The 22,204-nt window shown below is 36.3% G+C and overlaps 1 protein-coding gene across 19 annotated transcripts in view; it reads left to right on the top strand.

Moving 5' to 3' along the window:
* The window catches only part of MEF2C (myocyte enhancer factor 2C), a 152,957-nt gene that overhangs the window by 59,227 nt on the left and 71,526 nt on the right, over positions 1–22,204 (top strand). For all 19 annotated transcript variants that reach the window (XM_034656480.1, XM_034656478.1, XM_011232776.3 and 16 more), the window contains one exon: positions 16,233–16,436. In XM_034656480.1, coding sequence (XP_034512371.1) covers positions 16,233–16,436 — 204 coding nt within the window. The remainder of the gene's footprint in view (positions 1–16,232; positions 16,437–22,204) is intronic.

Below are 22,204 nucleotides of genomic sequence, written 5' to 3'. Positions count from 1 at the left end.
TGTTCACATGTTGAAAGAAAATGTTAACTGCTTTGTTCTTTTTGAAGCTTACCCCACTGCAGACTCCCTAACAGAACCTCACACAATGGTTCGCTATCATCTTTTCTTTTCTTTTTTTTTTTTTTAAATCTTTTTTTTTTTTTTAAAGATTTTTTAATTTCTTTATTCAACAGAGATAGAGACAGCCAGCGAGAGAGGGAACACAAGCAGGGGGAATGGGAGAGGAAGAAGCAGGCTCATAGCAGAGGAGCCTGATGTGGGGCTCGATCCCATAACGCCGGGATCACGCCCTGAGCTGAAGGCAGACGCTTAACCGCTGTGCCACCCAGGCGCCCCGACTATCATCTTTTCTTAAAAAGTAGTAAAAGTCTGCTCTGCCTTTGCAGGTGTTTATTTGGCTATACAGAAAACAGGATGTGTTTTTACAGAATAAGAAATAGAGACTTAAAAGCGTGAAATGAAATATTACAAAGCTGATGCATAAGCTGAATATCTTTAAGAACTAACACTGCTATAAAACAGAACAGCTAACTGTTTATATTGAATTTTGCCCTTCCTCTGCCTTTCATAATGGACATAGGAAGAACTAAAATTCAGAAATTCCACTTGTATACATAAAATAGTTTAAGAGAAGGAAAAAAATTAGCAGCTCTCTTTATTGTTCAAAACCTGTCCAGAGTTTCTGAATTTATGAAGACTACTTATTTCTCAATTTCTAACATAAACTGGATGGATTTCTTAAGCTAGTATGTACAAATAAATAAAATCATGAATTTTTGATTTATCTTAAAGAAATTTCCAGTTAGCTTAATAAAAGCAACAAGTACCAAGAATTACATATGTATTATTTCATTTAATTTTTATTAACCCCATTTACAGTTGAATAGTTCATTTTTTTATTAAATCAACAAATAGTAATAGATTGCAACATGCCTAACATTAAGTATTCAGTGGTAAACCAGACAAGTCTCCTACAGTTTATCATCTGCCACAGTAGTCAGCAAACTTTTCCTATAAAGGACCAGATAGCAAATATGTTTGACCTTGTGAGCCATATGGTCTTTGTCTCAACTACTTACCTCTGCCTTAGTCAGGAAAACAGCCATGGACAATGTGTAAATGAATGAATGTGTCTGCGTTTGAATAAAACTTTACTGACAAAAATGGGACGGGCTGTATTGGGCCTGTGGGCCAGATTTTGTGGATCCCTGGCTCAGTTGGATGAAGCAGACATGAGATATGCAAATATATAATAAAAATGTCGTAAATAATGTGCTATGAATGAAATTATCAAAGTGCTATCACAGTATAACAAGATGTTTTATTTAGATTAGGGATTTGATGAAAGGTCTCTCTGAGGAAATGCTAAAAGATGGGAACTAAGACATGAGTCAGAGTTAGGCAGGTGACAACATTCCAGATGGAACAATATTTGCAAAGCTCCTTAAGAACGGAAAGAGCTTGCTCAGGGGCCAAGGGAAAGCTTGTGGAACTTGAGTCTGATGTGTATGATTTTAGAGAGATGAGAGAAAAGATTAGATGCTAGGCAGGGCCCGGATCATGCAAGGCTTTGATGTCAGATAGTAATGGTAGGTGGTGGCCAAGATTTGGAGCCCACATCTTTCAGATTAAAAAAAAAAAAAAAACAAAGCAAAACATGCTTTTCTCAATTATGTCATGCTGCATCCTGTGTAATATAATGGCTAAGAGCATGGTTTTGTGTCTTTGCTTTTCCCAATTACATCATACTGCATCCAGTATAACATAATGGTGAAGAACATGGTTTTTAGACACACATCCCCCCCAGTTCTGCCAACTACTAGCTGTATGACCCTCCAGGAGGTGACTTAACCCCTCTGAGTCTTATCAGTTCCCTCATCAGTAGAGTGAGGTTTAAAATATAGTACCCAGCTCATCAGGTCATTGGGATAATTAAATTAGGGGGTAAATGTAAAGCATCTAACATATAATAAATGCCCAATAAATGTACCTATTAGCTGTTCCTATTAAGACCCAGGCTGTTTGAACCATTAGCTCTTATAAGTTCATGTGACTTCCATCAAAACAACTCCTGCACTATGTCACACACTAAAGAGTGATACCGGAACCTTCATTTCAGGAGGGTTTTACCTTTAAAAGGGTATCAGGGAGCTGGAAGGAAAAGTGGAACAGAGCAGAGCAGGAGCACAAAGGCACGTTTGGAAGCTCACAAGGAGCGAGAGAATCCTTTCAGAGCAGGAGCACTGATGGCAGAGGATGGCTTGCAGACCAGAAGGAAAATCACAAACATTTGCAGAGCAGGGCTTGTGACAAGGATGGGAAGAAGTAGTTTTCTAAGTTCTATGCTTGTGAGACTTACTTTCAAATGTATATTACTGACCAAGTTATTTTGAACTACTTATCACCATTTTTACCACTTCCAGCTTCCAGCTTATTCTAACACTACCATTTTAGTGTCTCCATCTGCATTCTTTGTTTTTACCTCTTAAGTGCCTTAAGCAATCATGTTACCCTCCTTCATATGGTCCCAGGAAATACGCTACTGAAAGAGCCAGATTTTTAAATGAGTTTTGCCCTTGTATGACTCTTTTTTACAAACAGAATAGACTTAGAAATCTGTGATATCGGTTGTTTCAAGAAGAAGGATATATAAAAATTAGGCTTGCTTAACCTAAACTGTCTGTATGTGTATGTTTGTATTTTAAATTTTCAGCTTCCCCACTTTGAAAGGATAAGAGACGTAAATCCAAATACATTTATGTGAATTGTTATAAAAAGGCATTTAAATGTTTGAATACTTGTAAGGGAAAAAATATTTGCCAAGTAACACAGTTAGGGCCTAATATAGTAAGTTAAGGGAAAAGGATTTTTAAATGTCTTAAGTTCTCTTCCATCAGGTCTGGCACACTAATAGTTTTTGCCAGCAAACAAAATTTCATGTAATCATCAGTGTAATAACTGGAGCACAAATTAAAGACAATTAGCAGCATTCTCCTGTTAATAGAACAAGAGAATCCCCTTATGACTAAAAAGAATTCAGAGATCGTAACTGTTAAATTTTTTAACTTTTTCTCTTTTCTTATGCCTCTATGTCAGTTTCTTTATACAACTTATAAATTATCTTAAATGGGCTTAGAAAAAAATCCTCGAGAAATATGTGCAGTGCAGATACAACCTCTGAACAGTTCCTACATATGGATGTTTTTAAACTAAATCTGATATTTTTAAAAGTAAACTGAATAAAAGAGATTTATTGATTTCCTCAAATGACTCCGTTTTTAAAAGAAACGAATATTACTCCTTACTTTCTCCTGCTTTCCACTATTTTAGGCTGTTCTTAGAATTTAAGCAAAAATTTCAGGAGAATTTTTATTGTAGTGTTCCTTCAAGGTGATATCCAGAATACCAGTAAATAAAAGGCTATTTGCAGTTCTAAACTTGAGAGTAACAACCTACTAAACTACTCTTTAGATGTAAGGAACTAGATAATTCAGAAAGACAAATAAATTGCTTCAGGAAGTAACTTTGTGGTGAATTCTGAACCATGAGTCAAAGAACAGAGTAATCCAGTCATAAACTTTTTCTTTTGTCATTTGCACAAACAGAACTTCCAGAATCATTGGTTGTTAGTATGCATACCAAGCAAGTGTATACTATTAGAGAGGAAATTATATTTAAAATACTATCAGAGAGTTATCCTGATACCTGGTATCAGTTATCCTGATATCCTGATATTACTATCAGAGAGTTCGTCAACGAATGTCTGGAGCCTTGTTTTAAATCAAGTGAATAAAAAGTTCAAAAAAATCACAAAAGTGTTGATTTAAATCTAAAATAAATCCACAAATACCTCATAATGATGATTATCATGCCTTCTTTTTCCCTCAGTGTCATTTCTTAACAGCTAACTGCCTCCCCTAAACTTGGTTTTAATAAATGAAATTAGGGTGTGTCATAGTAATATGTTAGCACATAGTAGTACATTTCAGGATTGAATTATGAGGTATATTGAGGCACCCTGTGGTTGTCTACTTAAAGGTTCCCCATGCACGTAGGTTAAATCATTCTTTCATTAATCTTAAAATCACCAAGGGGAAAAGTTTTGTTCAGAGAGCTGGAATTACTGGTGATTGAAGAGACTGAAAAAGGAAACCAGAAGGGAAAAAATGTACTTTTGTGACTTTCCAAATCAGAGAAAGAAGTAGCTATAGTGCTCAGATGTATGTTTAACAGCCATGACATCAGGCCATTCGTTTCTATTCTATTCCTACCAGTTTAAAAACTATTCACAAATTGTCTCCCCACTATATGGTTGAATCATAGAGATAGCGCACCACACACTTGATATGCGTCCCATACATACCAAATATGTTTGTATCAAATAGATCTGTTTATATTTGTATCAAATAGATCTTTTCCTTTACTACCAGAGAAGTATTGTCTCAAATGCTATCAAACTCATTCATTAGCTTTCTTTTGATAGGGAATCCAAGGGAGGCCAAAAGTTTCACAAGGAAAAGGATAGTGATTTCCTCCATGTACTTGAGGGCTTTAAGATGTTTTGTTGTTTCAGTTCTAATTTGAATTCCTCATATAATTTCCATTTAAAACTATCACTTAGAAAAATCCCAATGCTTGTATTTATTGTATCTCAATCATTTTGTGTAGATAGCGGCATTGAATGGCACCTTCCACCTCTGCAAATGCATGCACACCCCATTCTGTCTGCTACAAGTCACCTTTTGCTTTGCAAATGCACAAACTGTGTGACATTGTATTACTGAGAAACCAACCCTAAAAATATTAACATTATAAATAGACCACATAAACCAAGAGGTTTCTTCCAAACTGTAGATTAAAGAACATGTTGCTAATTTTTTCAAAAGCTATGTCCTTTGCAGTCTAGACTTCCTCTAACATTGTAATTTATTCGTTTAAAATAAGCTCCTTCAAAAATTATTATGATGAAAGTATTGTTAAAGTTTACATCCTCACATACTCTTATTGGAGACAGTATGGCAACTCCCCTTCCCCACCCCCAGAATAATAGCTTTGGTTTAAAAAGAAAAATAACATAATTAAATTGAAGTAAATGAAATTCCATAATATGGAATATATATTTGCATTTCTTTTTGAAATATGTTGAACCACTAATAGGAATAAGAGAACCACTCTAAATGTTTAGAAATTTGACTTTTAATTTTAAATTGGAACAGTTTAGCTTAAGAAATCACTAACATTTAAATAACATTTCAACAAATGCAACTGTTTGGAAACTACAACGGAGACAGCCTCCTGCCTTCTGTCTTGCGAGGATTGATTTGGAAGGCCCTGAGGGAGAAAATATTGGAGTTAGGAGGTAAAACTGAAGCCATCGTGGAAAGGAAGAAGTTACACTCTTCCTGTTATGACAGGAAACGTAGACAAATGTGCTTCCTGAGCATTTGCTCAGCAGGGAATGAAGTAGTCTTTGACCTTTACCTTAAGTACATTTTGGCTTTGTTAAACTAGTAAACATGTTTTTGACCCCCAAATATTAATCTGGTTTATTTGATCCTTCTCAGATTCAAGTGATACATTTTATGTATATGAGGTGTAGAGAAACAGAGATATTTATTTTACGACTGCATCTACAGATTGAATTTAGAGCATAAATCAGCCTTTTAACAAACCAAGCAGGCCTGAATGGCACGTATAAAAAATTAAAAACATACTGCATTATAGCCCTCCCTTTTAAAATCCAGAACATTCTTAGGCTTAAAAATGGACTGCAATAAAATCTTTTAAATCCTGATAAGTTTAATAATTGTAGATCATCTTTCTTCCTTTTCCTCATGTAGACAGACGTATCAGAAATCAGCTACCACAAGTTTTAAAACCCAAACCCTGTGAGTTTGTGAGCAAACACTCAGATTTATTCATATGCATTCAGTTATTTAACTGTGATCTCCTTGTTCAATATTTTTCCTCAAGTAATGTGCAGTGCACAAAATTTAAAGTTTTATTTTGGGGCTTAGGGGTTGACTTAGGTGAGGGGTTGGTAGAGTTCTAAATTCCACACTCTCCATCCCCTATTTTAATCCTTTTATTTTGTTCAGAATTTTAGGAACTACTGCTTGAAAACCCTTTGGAAATCCTGCTACATTGTAGCGAAACACCCTGCTCAATTTGCTTGAGGCTAACGAGGACAATAGTCCTCTTTGCAGCAGAACACACTGCTGTCTCATCCTCGCAAGTTATGCTGGAGGGTTACAAGCACATGGTAGCAGTCTGCTTAAAAGAGTCCCTCACTGCTCTTTAAAGAGCCTTTCATTTACGATGGCAGGCCCCGTCATTGTATAAAGGAGCGCTTGTCTAGAACACAAGTCTGCAGTGGCATTACTTCCTCCCACCGAGAGTAATCATCAAGCCTAAAGCTCGCAAGCCTTTCTAATGACAGACTGAATTAAACAAAATAAAATTGAAGAGTAATAGTTTAGAACAGTTGTACCATTACTTACTGTCAGGAACAAGCCAGGGGAAGAAAAAGAGCATTTAAGAGGGCATTTCCCTTTTTTTCAATTAGAGATTGTCGCTGCAGACTCTTGACTCCATCCCTAACCCATTAAACACATAGGAAGACTTCGTGGCTCTGGATTAGAGAGTGCATTGTATCTATGAACTGTCCGTCTTGTCCCTCATTAGTCACTCTGTTTCCTTAACCAGGAGAAAACTGAGAGATTATCTATGCTGGGGGTGAGGAGGAATGGATCTAAAATATTTTCATAGGATGAGGGTTATATTTATCATGACTCTAGTTGGACCAAAAAAAAAAAAAAAAAGATAAAAACCTCGAAACTTTGAAAGTAGAATTCCTTGGATACATTAGTCCCAAATACATTATAAAACAAAGAAACTAGTAATTACTTTATGAGTTAAAGAAATGAGTAAAAAGTTCTCTACTCATTGAGCAGACTCACTGAGCAGTTCAATTAGGATCCAGCTGACAGTATTCTGAGTGGTGGAAAGAAGTGTTAGGGACCCATAGGTAAAATTATTGTTGCTTCCCTTAGTAATGCGTCGCAAGTTCTTTAGAGTTAGGACTCGGTTATGCTCATAGATGTGAGCAGCTGCTGTTTCCAAAGGTCTTTTCTTTCATTTATTCGGAACTCTTTCCCATAAGGTACAAGGACTCCCACAGTCACTATAGCAGGAAAGTTCTCCTAAGGTAACGTCATGAACAGAGCTGGGATTGGGGGTGAATGGAGCAGGCACACATGTGGCGTGGAGACTCATTATTAAATGCCCTTTCCATTACACGGTAGTCAAACTAATCTCCCTGCTCTGTAGGAAATGATACAGGACTTGTCCTCTGTTTTTAGAACTTGATATTTACCTTGCCTGTGTGTAAGTCGGAGTCCCACCTTTTTTGTTCTACCTGTAAACAGACCTGTATTTTTTTACCAACCAAAATGTTTCTCGTTTTGTGAAATTTAAATAAACATCCATAAATATAGAACTAGTGTGTGCCCACTGGTGCATGCATGTGATTCTCCCTGGCTTTAGTGGGAATGGCTGGAGGACTTGAGGGCAGAATTGGCTACAGTGTCCACACAATAGGAGCTTTGATTTATTGTCAGAATGTAGAAGCCAAATTCTTCTCAATTTTTGTATTATTAATATTTTTTACCTTAACCTAGAAAACTATCCTTACATTAATTAATAGGTTATGCACTACTCTGCTCTCATCAAAATTGCTGACAATTCTTAATATACCTGCACGCTGTTCAGTGAAAGGTTAGTTAATGGGATCCATGCTGTGCTGAACGTCAGCGCCTGAAATGCATAGTTACCTAAAAGAGGGAACACTCACCAATGGAATGAAGAATGACTTTTGTGTGAAGAGGGTTCTATTTCTAGTTCATCCAGGAACTAGTTTTGTGACCTTGGATATGGCAATTCATGTCTTTGTTTATAGTATCATCTGAGAAATGGGGATGACGAACAGGGTCATATCCTAACTTCAAAGAGACACTGTCAAATGTAGTGAGATAACTTATTATAAGGTCTTTGAACTTCTTAGAAAAAAATCACCAAATGAAGTCTATGCTTACCTAAAAACAATTATAAGAAACAGGATAATTTCACCAACAAAACTCACACACAAAATGTAACCCAGTCCAATTTCTCTATTATTCATTTTTACCAAATGCATATTTTCCCCATAAATTAATATGACCAAAAAGGAAAATAACAATGTGAAATTTTCCTCTCTCAATGGCAACCTTCCTATTAACATAGTTAGAGCATGCACAGAAATTTATTTTTAACCATTCATTTTGGATTGCAAAAAAAAAAATGTGTAATTCCACTGTCCATCTATCCATTCATTAATTCAACAAATATTTAGACAAGTATTGTTCTGGAACCTCAGGTTACAAGACTGGAAAAGAGATGTTCTGGGCTGTTCAAGGTCTAGCTGAGAGAGAAACTCCAGTCTAGACATAATAATGGTAACACAAGTTGTCAGGTTCTAGGACAGCAATCTTTTACAGTATGTAACAAGAAATAACTGAGCCGACTATATCAGAGAAAAAATACTAATTGCCTTACATAGTGTTTCACGGTCAAGAAGTCACTTACATTTTTGTTACTGCCCTAGGTTAACTCTCAAGACTCTATAAGATGCTTCATATAACCTTCACTTTACAGGGGAGGAAACCAGGATTCAGATAAGTTAAACAATTTACCAAAGAGCACACAGCTCGTAAGTGGCAGACCTTAGACTTGATTTTCAGTTCCCATGTTTTCGTTTCTATACCACACTGCTTCTTTAAAAATATTTTAATAAGATGAATTTTCTATTTTATTGATCTCTACAGTTATTTTTCTGTGCATTTTCAGCACTGTCCAAAATTTAATATTGTAACTCAAAATCTTACAGTCTTTGTTGTACCTCATCTAGCTACAAAAAATAAGTGACCCTGTTTTTTTTCTTGGAATACGGAAATTAGACGTGATTATGATACTGTATTTATGAGATTGAGTAACCAAAATATAAGGCATTCTATAGAATGAAATTGCAAAAATAGATTCTTGTTTTGAACCGTATTACCATTCACTCAGACCTTCCCCTTGACCTAGAAGTCTGTGCTACCTAGGCGTAGAATCTGGACATCTAAAATCTGAAATACGTATTTTAAAGGTTACTCTAGTCCACTTCCTGTTTAATCTAGGAACACCTACACCTTCCTCGATAAGCAGCTCTACTTGAACATATTCAGGAATGAACTGCTTCCTGCTTTATGAGACTGGATCCACTCTTTGACAGTTCTCCTCACTAGATTTTCCCCTATTTTCAGCCTCTTTAAAAGATTTTCATTAGGGGCACCTGGGTGCCTCAGTGGGTTGAGCGTCTGGCTCTTGGTTTCGACTGATGGGTCGTGGGGTCCAGCACCCGGCAGCAGGCTCCGCGCTCAGCCAGGAACCTGCTGCAAAGATGCTCTCCCTTGCACCCCGCCCCCACACACACTCTTGCATGCACTCTCTCTCTCAAATAAATAAATCTTTAAAAAAATAAATAAAAAAAAGATTTTCAGCAGTGCTTTCTAGTTCTGATCTGTAGCATAAAGCAGAATAACTCCTCTGTCTCTTCACATGGCCACAAGTCTTCAGATCTTGCAAAGCGCTCGGCATATCACTTTTAACTTCTGTTTCTCTGGATTAAACATTCCAGTTTCCCTTAGTGACTTCTAATGCAAAATGTTCTTAGATCCTACATCAACCTGTTTGCCATCCAATAGACACTCTGATTTTTTCAGTGTCATCTTACTGGTAGTGCCTAAGATAATGAGTACTAACAAAAGATCATTAGAATTATTAATTCCCACTGTGGAACACTGTAATTTTAGATTTTTTTCCCCAAAATCAGCCACCACATTAATTTTCCTCCAACCTGAGCTTATAGAATTGTATTTTTCAAGTATGAACAAAGACTTTAAAATTACCTGTCTCATCATGTTATTTGTGACCAGCTTTCTAGTCTGTAGCAGGAGTTATGGATAGAGACTCTACCAGATTTATGTTAATACACAGGTCTGATAAGCATCTCTTCATCTAAACCAATGTTAGAAATGTCTGAGACAGAAAAGCTACTGGCCCTTTACTAGAGACTTTCCCTCAAACTTAACATAGATTGATCAATTCATATTTAAATCGTGTAAATTACTACTAGCCAGTCTCAATTCTATATTCTATAATATTGAGATGAGGACTTCATCGAATACTTTGCCAAATACATGTTCTTTGAAAATCTGAACTCACTGGAAGGTTCAATAAATTCTTGCTCAAAGAATGCAGTCATTTTGAACTCTTAGATCCTGCCCCTTTATCTCTGTATCTTGTGACTATAAAATTAAATTTTTATCTTCACACTTTATCATCCTTCATCATGAGTCATCTAGGCAAGGAATAAAGACCACCTTTCTCTGAACTTTTTGAAATATCTTTTTCTTGAAGTCTAGAGCATATGTACATATGTATTTCTCTCCAGACATCTCTAGCTTCTCTCTTACAGATTCCAAAATGTCATAATTACTTTGTCTCAAGATTCCTCTCAGTATCATATAAACTTTTCAGTAAAACAAATACATATACCCAAAGTCTCTTATTTTTGAAAGATTGCATTATCAAAAAGTCAAGTAAAAAAAAAAAGTACTTTTAGTAGAAAATTATATTGAGACATTGACTATTTTTTTTCTTGGTAGCAAATTTTTGTTGAAATCCTACATAACTCAGGCTTTATAAAAAGACAACATAATTGAAAACTGGTTTCTCCCTCTGAAGCTGTAAGTATTCAGACCTTGAAACGGCTAATTTAAAAGTAAGCAAACAAAACCCCTACAGCAGATCCTGCTGAAATAATTGTTAAAAAATCTAAATGAGCTTAATCTTTACAAAAGTTATTTTAGCTCGAAAGCTATAAAATCAAGGTTATCTTAATTCTACAAAAAAAGGAAGTCTTTGACTTCATGCCACCATTTTTTAGAACTTCATCTTTTTCATCAAATTTGACCACAAACCAAACATTCAGACTTTACAATAGACTATTTCCATTCCATAATCCACTGGTTCAGCAAATGTTCATTGAGTCTCCACTGGTCAGTCTGTATGAAGCCACAGATGGGGTCTTTGGGGAACTCGAAAGCCAACAGGAGAAGCAGACTCATCAACAACCAACTCTATAAGATTAGAATAAGTCTCAGAGTAAAGGTTTGTAAAAAGTCTTAGAGGACGACAATGCAAGAGGAATGAGTTTTATCTGAATGTAACAATGAAAGCTTCATAGAAGAAATTGGCATTTAAACTAATTTAAGCCTTGCAGCTTGATTGGGAGCCTGCCAGCAGCCAGATGGAAAGGGGGAGGGACATAATACCACAATCAGCTTTCACTGAGTACAAGATAAGAAATAACCAATATGGTAGGTTTCATTTCATATTTCATCTTGATTGGGTTAACATCTACTGTTATTTTTCTTGTGCAGTCTAGAGAGAAGGTTGGTCAGAAAACAAAAATTGAATTCACCTAGATAACTCTAGATAAAAATACAATTTCGGATCATTACACATGACTGAAAATATAATGCTATTAACTAAGTAATGCATTTTGCTTCAAATAAAGAAAAGTGCTTTTAAGCCTTCATGAATTAAATGACTATTTTTTCTCCAGCCATGAGGAAGAGACATGAACAAGGGAGATATATATGTAATAGAAGCGCCAGCACCTAGCACAAATGTCTGACGGGTCAATAAGTGTTGCTTAGCATTTGGCATATAGAAAATGCTCAATAAAAATTGCTTGAATTATTTTTGTTTCTGTGAACAGATTTACCAGATTTCTTTAAAACTGATTTGTATGGAGCTGTACTTAATGAATGTGCCTTTTCTTAATTTCAAATTCTAATTTCAATTCCTGATTCATACTTAGTAATTTCTAAAGTAATTGTAAATATAAGATGTGTAATGCCTGCCCTTATGCTAGTAACTCGAAGTTACTATAAAACTTAGTACTGAAACCTCTTACTGCAACATCATCATTCTATTTGGGACTGTTTCAAGAAGTGAAAGAAAAAAAAATAAAATGGTCCGTATTTACAGAGTAATTTTGATTTCCATGCATATATTACATATTAGGTCTCTTTAATTCTGAAAACTAAATGTCGAGGTACAGTGTCCACTAAACAATACTGGCATAAATCTCTTTGTGAGTGCACCTTGATTGATGTAAGCACTGGAAAAGAGCATCTTTTTGCCTAACTACTATAAAAACAGTTTTCTACCTCAACTAAGGTTAAAAATGCATCATTTAAATAGAAATGGACTTGTCCCCATTACAAATTATTGTCAAGTTATGAAAAATGTAATCATTACAATACATTATTGTATTTAAGTATAAAAGCTCCGAAATGCAATCTTTGTCAGAGTGGCATATTTTAAATGAAGAGTAATATCCCAGATCTCTTTAGAAAGCTTAATGCTTAAAAACAGTTTTATCTAACTATGCACAATGAGAGAAAAAGCATTATAAAATACATTTTGAGTATGCTATGAAGAATATGAACATAATACAGAATTAAATTTAGAGCAATTAAGAGTAGATTTTGAAGATATTTTCTTAAATGCTTTAATACAGTTAGCACCATTTCAGTTCGCAGCTTTAATGAAAAGAAGCTATATGCGCTGATTTTTTTGACAGGTATTATTAAATAAGTATGTGTTATCCAGAAGCCTATTTGGTTACACAAAAGTTGAGGAGTACCTAAAAGTAAACACAAATAGTAGCTTTAATGATATTTCTGTGCTGAAATATACTTTGATGGTGAGTGTTGTAACGTGCTAAATTCTGAGGTTGAGTACAACAGAAACCATACTGTATTGAGACATTCCACCTACAGTTTGTGGTTATGAAAGTCTGATTAAAAGTGGTTTTAGATATATGAAAGTATTTTGGGCCAGTGCCTTCTGTATTGAACCTACTCTTACACCGTTTCACTAAATAAAATACCAATGTGCAAGTGCATCCGGGTAACTAAATTGCATCTAAAATAAATATTATAAGACATTTTATATAAATCTATGTAATAATTATGATTCTTTATCCATTCCACAGAGATAGTCTTTATTTAACTCATTATTAATACCAATCATAACTCATCTGAACTAGGATAAAAAAGTTTCCAGTGTGACAATCAGATATGAAAATAAAACACTAGGTATATTTTATTAGAAGCACTTTAGAAACACAATCAATAATCGCAAAACAAAAGGTGAGACTTTGGCAATTATTACAAAGAAAAATTGTCCCAAGTTGAAATGTAAATAATGTATCTGAGTAGATATTGACTAGCTGATGTGGTATGATAAATACCATATTTTCCACAGAATGATCAGAGGGGATTCCATATTTCAGCTTTATCTTTATATTAGGAATAATGAGATCCTCAAATAGCTTTAATCAGTAGACTCCTCAGAGCCACCAACATAGACATATTTTGTAAGTCCTTTTTCTGTTCATCAACCAAGTGAGGGATGGGAACTAGGTTTATTGAGCTTCAGTGTTAAGCACTGTGCTTAATACTGTACATTTGTTTATTTTGTGCAGCCCTCACAGCAACACTAAGAGTAGGCGTTCTCTCTATTTTACAGATGAAAAATCAAACTCAGAGAAAAATCCAACTCAAAGAAGTTAAGTGAATTTCTCATGATTAGCACCTAGCATTCATATCTGGGGTCCTCTTAATCCAGGCCCTGTGTCCTTCCTTTTCTACCATTCTGCCTTTAATGTGATAAAACAGTATAATCATTGTTAAGTATAGATTTATCTTTCTAGAATTCTACTCATGAGCTGATAAAAAAAAAATTCATGGGGCGGGGTGCGCCTGGGTGGCACAGCGGTTAAGCGTCTGCCTTCGGCTCAGGGCGTGATCCCGGCGCTCTCTCGCTGGCTGTCTCTATCTCTGTCAAATAAATAAATTAAAAAAATAATAAAATAAAATTCTGTGATAGCTTTTCCCATGAATTTTTTTTTAAAGATTTTATTTATTTATTTGACAGAGATAGAGACAGCCAGCGAGAGAGGGAATACAAGCAGGAGGAGTGGGAGAGGAAGAAGCAGGGTCCTAGGAAGGAGCCTGATGTGGGGCTCGATCCCATAACACCGGGATCACGCCCTGAGCCGAAGGCAGAAGCTTAACCGCTGTGCCACCCAGGCGCCCCTATCACAGAATTTTAGATAATGTTTATCATTTTGATATTTCTAAAAGCTTCGTGTGATAGTTTTCCCTATTTCATTTTTATACTACAGATCTTTATTTACCTTGTGCCCATACGTGTCTGCTGTTCCAAGCACTGGGCATACCACAGTGAGCATATAGAAATGGCATATGGCCTTGTGGAATATGCACTATAGAGGAAGAGACAGACATTAAACAAGTGATCACACGCAAAAATATACAAATTATGAAATGTGATAAGTGCTATTAAGGAAAAATAAAGGGTGATAGGTAAAACAGTATTAACAAAGTGTGGAGGATTGAGGAGACCAGGAGGTCAGGTTTTCTGTCTGCTCACCCACGGTTCCTGTCAACACATTTATTTAGGTGTGTGGGATGGGGTAGGATTCAAAGTTCACTCTGAGGTCTCTAGTTTGGGTGACTGAGTTTATTGTGAGATGGCTAAGTCAGGAGGGGGAGCAGATTCAAGGATGAAGATAGTGAGTTTAAACTGTGGAGGTTTAAGAGACCTCATCATATAGACATAGGACTGGAGGACATCCTTTAGGTGTCTGGAGATGAGAAAAAAGATGAGGAGTGGGAATCTAGATTTGGGAATTACACACAAATAGATATTAGATAAAACTGGACTGGCCTCTGCAAGATGTGTCAGATCTGAAGGTGAGAAAAAAATTTAAGTTGTCCCTTCAAAACTCAGCTAAATTAAGTAAGTCACCATTTCCCAGAGTACATGCCTCAAAAAACCTAGCTTTGAAAAACGATAGTAAGTGCTCCTCTAAATAAATAAATAAGCAAAGAAACAAACATTCTGTCAGCAATAGGTTTGGGTGGAAGTTAAACAAAATTTAAAAGATTTTCCAGCCTTTAATATATCAACGTGTGGCTCATTTGCCAAATGCATTGGGTCACTGAACTTTTTGTCCTAAAGAGTATTTTATAGAAATGATATTCCACGGAACACCTGCTGGGAAAGGCTGGGCCATATAAAGGCTTACAGTTAACAGTGTAATCAAGATAGGAATGAAATTGGCAATAGTGAAATTTTTATTTGCATTTGATACCCTTGCCAGGTAGGAAGTATTCAAAGTCAGAGCTGTTGTGGATGGCTCATCAGGAGAAAGGCAGTGTGAAGAGTGAGTTTTGAAGATTGGGGATGAATTGAGGAGGGAATGATTTCAGACAGGGAGATCATCTAGGACAGGAAACTGATAAGGACAGGAATGATTGAGCTGCCTGGGAAATAGACAAGAAAGTGTGAACCTGAGAAACATTTCAAGGGAAGGAATTATGGGACTTGGTAATAGATTAGATTAAAAGAAGAAAAAGGCAAAGATAACAATACAGTTTCTGGCCTGAGAGAGGAAGAAAGATACACAAAAGATTGAAAACAGATCTCTAACGGTATTATGACCAAAGTACTTCCAACTTTCTGCTGTATTTCTAGAAAACATAATACAGCACTGTCTGAAAGCACAGTTTTATCCCCTCGGGTGTTTACAATTAAGCTAAACAATTTTTAAAAAGTTTTGAACACACACAGAATTTCTGAACACACATCTAAAATGCTATGTTCATAATGTCATGTCCAGTCTTCACATGGTCAAAAATGAGCTCCAAACTTGTAATTGGGAAAGATGTTAACCATGCTGAAATTAATTTTCTCAAATCTTAAATTGCTTCAAAAAACATGAATAGTTCTCTGGTCACCTTCATTAAAATGCCCTACATTAAATCTGGCATTTACAGTTTCACATTCAGCAACAAGCTAGAAATCACACTTTTCAAATTCTAAGCAGAAATTAGTTTTAGATTTATTTGCTTTCTTTCCAAATGTGTTAGTGCCCAAGGGCTCTGACAATGACACACTTTGTTTCACAAAGGAAAAGAAGTACTGTTTAAAAAAAAAAAAAAAGCATGCGTTTTCTTTTCCTTTAAAAAAAAAATTGCCTGTTTTTTTTCCAGGTGACATTTACAAAGAGGAAATTTGGGTTGATGAAGAAGGCGTACGAGCTGAGTGTGCTCTGTGACTGTGAGATCGCGCTGATCATCTTCAACAGCACCAACAAGCTGTTCCAGTATGCGAGCACCGACATGGACAAGGTGTTGCTCAAGTACACAGAGTACAACGAGCCGCATGAGAGCCGGACAAACTCAGACATCGTGGAGGTGAGAGCGCATGCGTGGTTGGCGAACCCCAACTGGCAGAGCGGCGTAATGGTTGGGCCTCCCCTTTCCGCACACACGCGCACACACACACAGCAATTCCTTTTTCTAAGGTGTTTCTATCCCCACAGGTGCTCCCCTGGTTATCACCCCAGCATTACTCCACCCTTTCTATTCCTGCAGAAAGCGAGTTAGAGTGATATGGTGATAGGGACAATGTGTATCTGGTCCTTGATAGAAATCAGGCACCAGCGTCAACTACTGACCTCTTCCAACGTGAGTCATCATTGCCCACGGCCGTATCAGGAAACCTGACTTGGGAATTGTGGCCAACACAGGGCTTTACTTACTTTTGATGGCTCCTTTTAGGTATACGCTAGTGTTGCAGCATTGTCAAAGAAAAAAAAATATTTAAAAATGAACTCACCCCAGCCTTATACTTCAATTTTTCACTTTGTCTCTTCTTTCTAATTCATTCTTCCTAATGCATTCTCACTGAAAGGGTAAAGACAATTATTCTGTTAGAAATGTTTTCTCCCCAATTATATCATTTAGTGTAGCATTGTTAATATACATGGAATCAGAAATCTGATGAAAATGAATTTCTAAATGTTAGCTTGGTGTTTTATCAAAGTTAGATTTAAAACGTTTTATTGTGCCAGAAATAAATAAGCATCACATTAAAACTCAAAAATGTTTTTGATTCATTAGCATAAGTAGCATTTCCATACAGTTTTAAACACTTCCTGCACGTATCCTATTTAAATATTATTGCCTTATAGTACCCTTCATAAACAGTGAATACTAAACCAAAAAAGATGTGCAATGAGGACTGGCCCTATCTATTTCCCTCACCTGTCTATCTCCTCATGGTTACCTAGATTGTGATTATGATTGCTTTCCCAGAATTAAAAGAAAATTAATAAATTTTTCAAAAGTATGTATGCAGAGTCCATTTGCCAGAGTACAGGTTATTCTTGCCATTACTTTAGACTGTTCCATATTATGAAAAAAATCTAGCACTAATCCTGATCAAATTAATCAACCTCTCATTTTCATCTTCTTTTTACCTGTTATAATTGCCTAAGACTGATTCTCACGTCTTTGTCTTTTTTTGGAAGTTTTTTAGAAGTATTGAGCTGGGGCAGCTAGGTGGCTCAGTCAGTTAAGCATTCGACTCTTGATCTCAGCTCAGGTCTTGATCTCAGGGTTGTTGAGTTCAAGCCCCACCTTGTGCTCCATGCTGGGTGTGGAGCCAACTTAGTAAATAAATAAAATAAAATCATTTAAGTATTGAGCTGATGGCCTTTTTTTTTTTTTTTTTTGCCTAACAAGGCCAAGCAAATAATTTCAGAAAACAAAAGTGAATAAGTAAACTTAATGTGGTATATGTTTAAAACACTTGCTGATTTGTATTACCAAATGTCAGTTTAGTTTTTCATTGACATGATTTTAATTGTATGCCTTGATTTTGAAATTTAAGGTCATTTATAAAACTTACTACTATGTATTTCAGATAATATTTTATCCATGTGTACATATAACTGTGAAAATACATAAACAAACACGAATATGAACAGAACTTGTTGACTGTCAAATCTCATAGGTGCTTTAATGTGTGTGTTTGTGTATGTGAGTTTGTGTGTATGTGTACTCACACACATTTAACATAAGTCCCAAACACAAAACAACTCTATAGTCAAGACTCCATCTCATTACCAAAGCTGTTAGCACAAAAGTTTCAGGGAATTTGTCATTAGACCTAAACTGCTCCAGTCCTTAACATGATGTGAAATGCAATAGAACCATAGCAGAGTAGTTGAAAAATGTGTTGGCTTTCAAAATTCGCTCTCTAAAAGGAGCTTAAAAATCTAGAAAATTCATTTTCTTAGAGCCTTAGTCAGGAATATACTGTGTGATTTAAAGGTGACTGAGAATTTCACATTCTCAAGACTTCCATATTCTTGGACAGATGGGTATCTGAGCCAGACTTCTTTAAAGGCTATGAGAAGAGCATTGGGTTACAAGTCAGAGGGCTTGCATTTGAAACCTTGTCTTGCGCATTCTTACTATGTGACAAGTTAGCTACTTCTTTGGGCTGAAGTATCCTCATCTTAAAAATGAAGCCATTGCATTTGAAAGTCCTTTGCAACACAATTCCTTAAAAAGCAATACTTTTAAAAGAGAGTAAAGCAGCAGCTCCATTATCTTGCATTTAATATCAGTAAATGAAAGTTCTGAACCTCTCAAAAAGGGGGCTCCTCGATCAAACCTAGGGATGGCTTGATTCTTTGGATGAACAGAACATGTTATAAGTCAGTCCTGCTCAACTACCTGAATCACACATTCTTCACCTATTTGGCTTTTCCACTTTAGTAATAACAGATAAATGAGGAAGGAGTAAAGCGGGATCCCCAACCTTAATAAAATTTACATCACCCCCACATAGAGTATTTTTCAAAGTGCTGCTCATTGAAATCACTATGCTTGAAATACTTGATGGAGAAGAAGGAATCTTTATGGAAAGCTGCATTTATAACAAGTTTCCCAAGTAATTCTTGCATACGCTGTTTGAAAACCTCTGCAGCACTGAGACATAAATTGTGTTGGGGCACCTGGGTGACTCAGTCAGTTAAGCATCGGACTCTCGATCTCAGCTCAGGTCCTGATTTCAGGTTGTAAGATGGAGCCCCGCATCAGGCTTTGTGCTGGGTGTGAACCCTGCTTGATTCTCCCTCTCCCACTGCCCCTCCACTCCTCTAAAAAAATTTTTTTAAAAATAAATAAATAAAAGACATAAATTGTGTTGGAGGCTGAGAGCCTGGGATACATCAGGGATTTAAGGAATCCATCCTTAGAATGAATCTAACACAAAGTTGAGAGTTAAGGTAGTTTACTACTCCTGGGTAAAATTTTAAATCCTATTTATTTTAATTTAATGGAATACATTTAACTGAGTAAGTTTAATGAGGAGCATAATATGTTTCATGAAGGGTCATTAGTTTTATATTTCCCATTTGGACCATTACCCCTCTCCCTTAACCCTCCAAAAACAGTTTACTCACAAGAAAAAAAGATTGGCACAGAGAGAGCAATAATATGATTCCCAGCATTTAGACCAAAATACAAATTTCTGGGCCACACCAGAGTAGTGTTACAGGGTCATAGGAAATTGTGCAGCGCGTGGGTGTTGAAAAAAATTCCTTCTTTTAGCAAAAAAGCTCTGCGTAATTATCATGTCTTTGCTTGATAATTAGCACTACTGTTACAATGGCACAAAGACAAAGACTTAATAGAAAGACTGAGATAGGTTTTTTTATTATTATATTATAATGCAGCTTGAATATCTGTTTAGATACAATATATAAATAAGCCAGATTTAGTAAATGTGTTAAATTTTTAATCCATTGCTTTAAAAAAACAAAACCAGTTAGTGTATTAAAAGCGCTTCCTTTGAAGAAAGTCCATTTTATTTAACTATGTGGCAAGTGTATGGATATTTACTCAACATGCTGGCTTATGAGGCAGTTGAAATTCAGTAGGGATTCTGATGTTATTAAGGGAACTATCCCCTTCATCTCCTCCGACTGTCTTAGCTACACCCCTGGCTGCCTCTGCCTTCCTACCCTCACAGTTGATATTGGGCTGTATTGCTGGAAGAAGATGTGGTGTTGAGCACTTCAAGATGACCTGAAGAATGCAAGGCCCACAGGACATGCTTACAGGCCAGCCTTCTCTTAACAATGATTTAGCAAGTGTCAGCTTACAGTCAGCACTGTACAAGGGATTCTGAAACAGCAGAAGACAGGCATTCTTGTTAAGGATGTAGAATGTATATAAAAATCAGCTTGGGAACAGTTGGAAAGCAAAGGAGCAGTAACCTCATTAATGTAATACAAGCCACTGAAAGAAAACATAAGCTAAACAATTAAACAAAAGTCATTCAAACAAGTCATTGATCACCAGATCATTGCAGGTGGTCCTTGGAGTGACAGAAGTCCCAGACAGGTTACCTCCATTATCAAACACGTTTTCTAACCGCAAAACCCATATGAGAATGTCGCTTAGCACCTGGCCGGGAGGGAAGCTGTCACCCTTCAGTGATTCACTGATTCGTTGAGCTGCTCATCCAGTCTGGTCCAGTAGTCAAGTGACGAAATGTGGAAGGGAAATAGAACACAGGGCCCTTTGCTGCTCCCTAGGAAACCAAAAAGATGGACATAACTCCTGCAGAAGAAATCTTTGATTTACAATTGTCTCAGTAAAAGGATTGGGTATTTTTTAGATGCACAAATGGCAAGAAGAGTGTGTATGTGTGTGTATGTGTTTGGGGGGGAGAGGAAGAGAGGAGTGTAAGAGATGATATTTACATGAAAATTTATTTTCTGTCATCTGAATCTTGTTTGGATTTAAAGAATTCTAAGAACAGTTCCACCAAAATGTTTCCTTGTGCAGTAATAATTAAGGCCTGAATTAGAACTGAAAAGACATGGAAATAGCTTATAAATTTATTGTTTCACGATGTTCCTGGAGGTTATCAATAAGCTAAGTACTTTTGCATAGTTCGGTGAAAATTGAGGAGTGTCATTTTTGTTGAAAACCAAATGCAGCAAATAATGAAAATGGACTTTTTTACAAACTCTGTATAATCTAATTTGGAAATAGATGTAAAAATATGAAAATATGTCTATTTTACTTGAGCTTTCATTGTATCTAAACTAATTAAGTAGGTTCCAATTTTATACTTATACAATGTAGATAGATACATAAGGGGCACCTGAGTGGCTCAGTCAATTGAGCATCTGACTTTTGGTCTCAGCTCAGGTCTTAATCTTGGGGTTGTGAGCTGGGGCCTCACATTGGGCTCCACACTGGGCATGGAACCTACTTAAAAATATATATATGGGGGGAGATAAAATTATTTTTATGCATGCTTTATAGATGTATATTGCATATGGGCACTTTTTTTTTTTCAGTGAGGTAGCATGTGGCTCTTTCCATGGGCTTCTTTTTTTTCTCATTTCAAGTTTTTATTTAAATTCCAGTTTGTTAACATATAGTGTAATATTAGTTTCAGGAGTAGAATTTAGTGCTTCATTACTTACATACAGTATCTGGTGCTCATCCTAACAGGTGCCCTTCTTAATACCCATCATAGGTACTTAAGTAAAACACATTACTTATTTGGTTATTTATTGTATTTTTATTTCTTTATGCATTCACTGAACAAAGATTGGTTGAATTCCTACCATGTGGTGTGTGTCTTGGAACGCCTAGAGATACAAACATAAACAAAGCCCTCAAGGACTCTTGGTCCTTAAGATTGCTCACAAGGCCATGCATGATCTGGCCCCTGTTTTATCTTCCTCTCCAGCCTCCCCCTTTGCTATTTCCCTCCCCCCACCACTGCCATCCAATATTTGAGCCATGAAAACATGCTGATTTTCCTCAGCTTCTCCGAACCTGATTTGTTTTGTCTTTAACACTCCTTACTAGGCCTTTGCTTGGCTTTTATTTATCCTCCATTCAAGGCAGGTCCCAATTTATACTTTCAGAAAGCCGTCCTTGAACTGTCCTATTTAACTTGTGGTGGGTTTTTTTTCTATATTAGAGTTAAAACTGTATTTTCTCCACCACAGCACCATGTTATCCAGTTGCCTGTTCCACAGAAGATGTTAAACTCCTGGAGGGAAGGGACTGTGCACATTTTGTTTACCATCATATCTCCAGAACTTCATGTGAGGGAGGCCTAGAGAATATTAGGCGCTCAG

This window comes from Ailuropoda melanoleuca, chromosome 3, assembly GCF_002007445.2.
Source record: "Ailuropoda melanoleuca isolate Jingjing chromosome 3, ASM200744v2, whole genome shotgun sequence".
NCBI classification, from domain to species: domain Eukaryota; kingdom Metazoa; phylum Chordata; class Mammalia; order Carnivora; family Ursidae; genus Ailuropoda; species Ailuropoda melanoleuca.
Note: the sequence above shows the minus strand (reverse complement) of the source record. Positions and strands in the feature narration are given on the sequence as shown.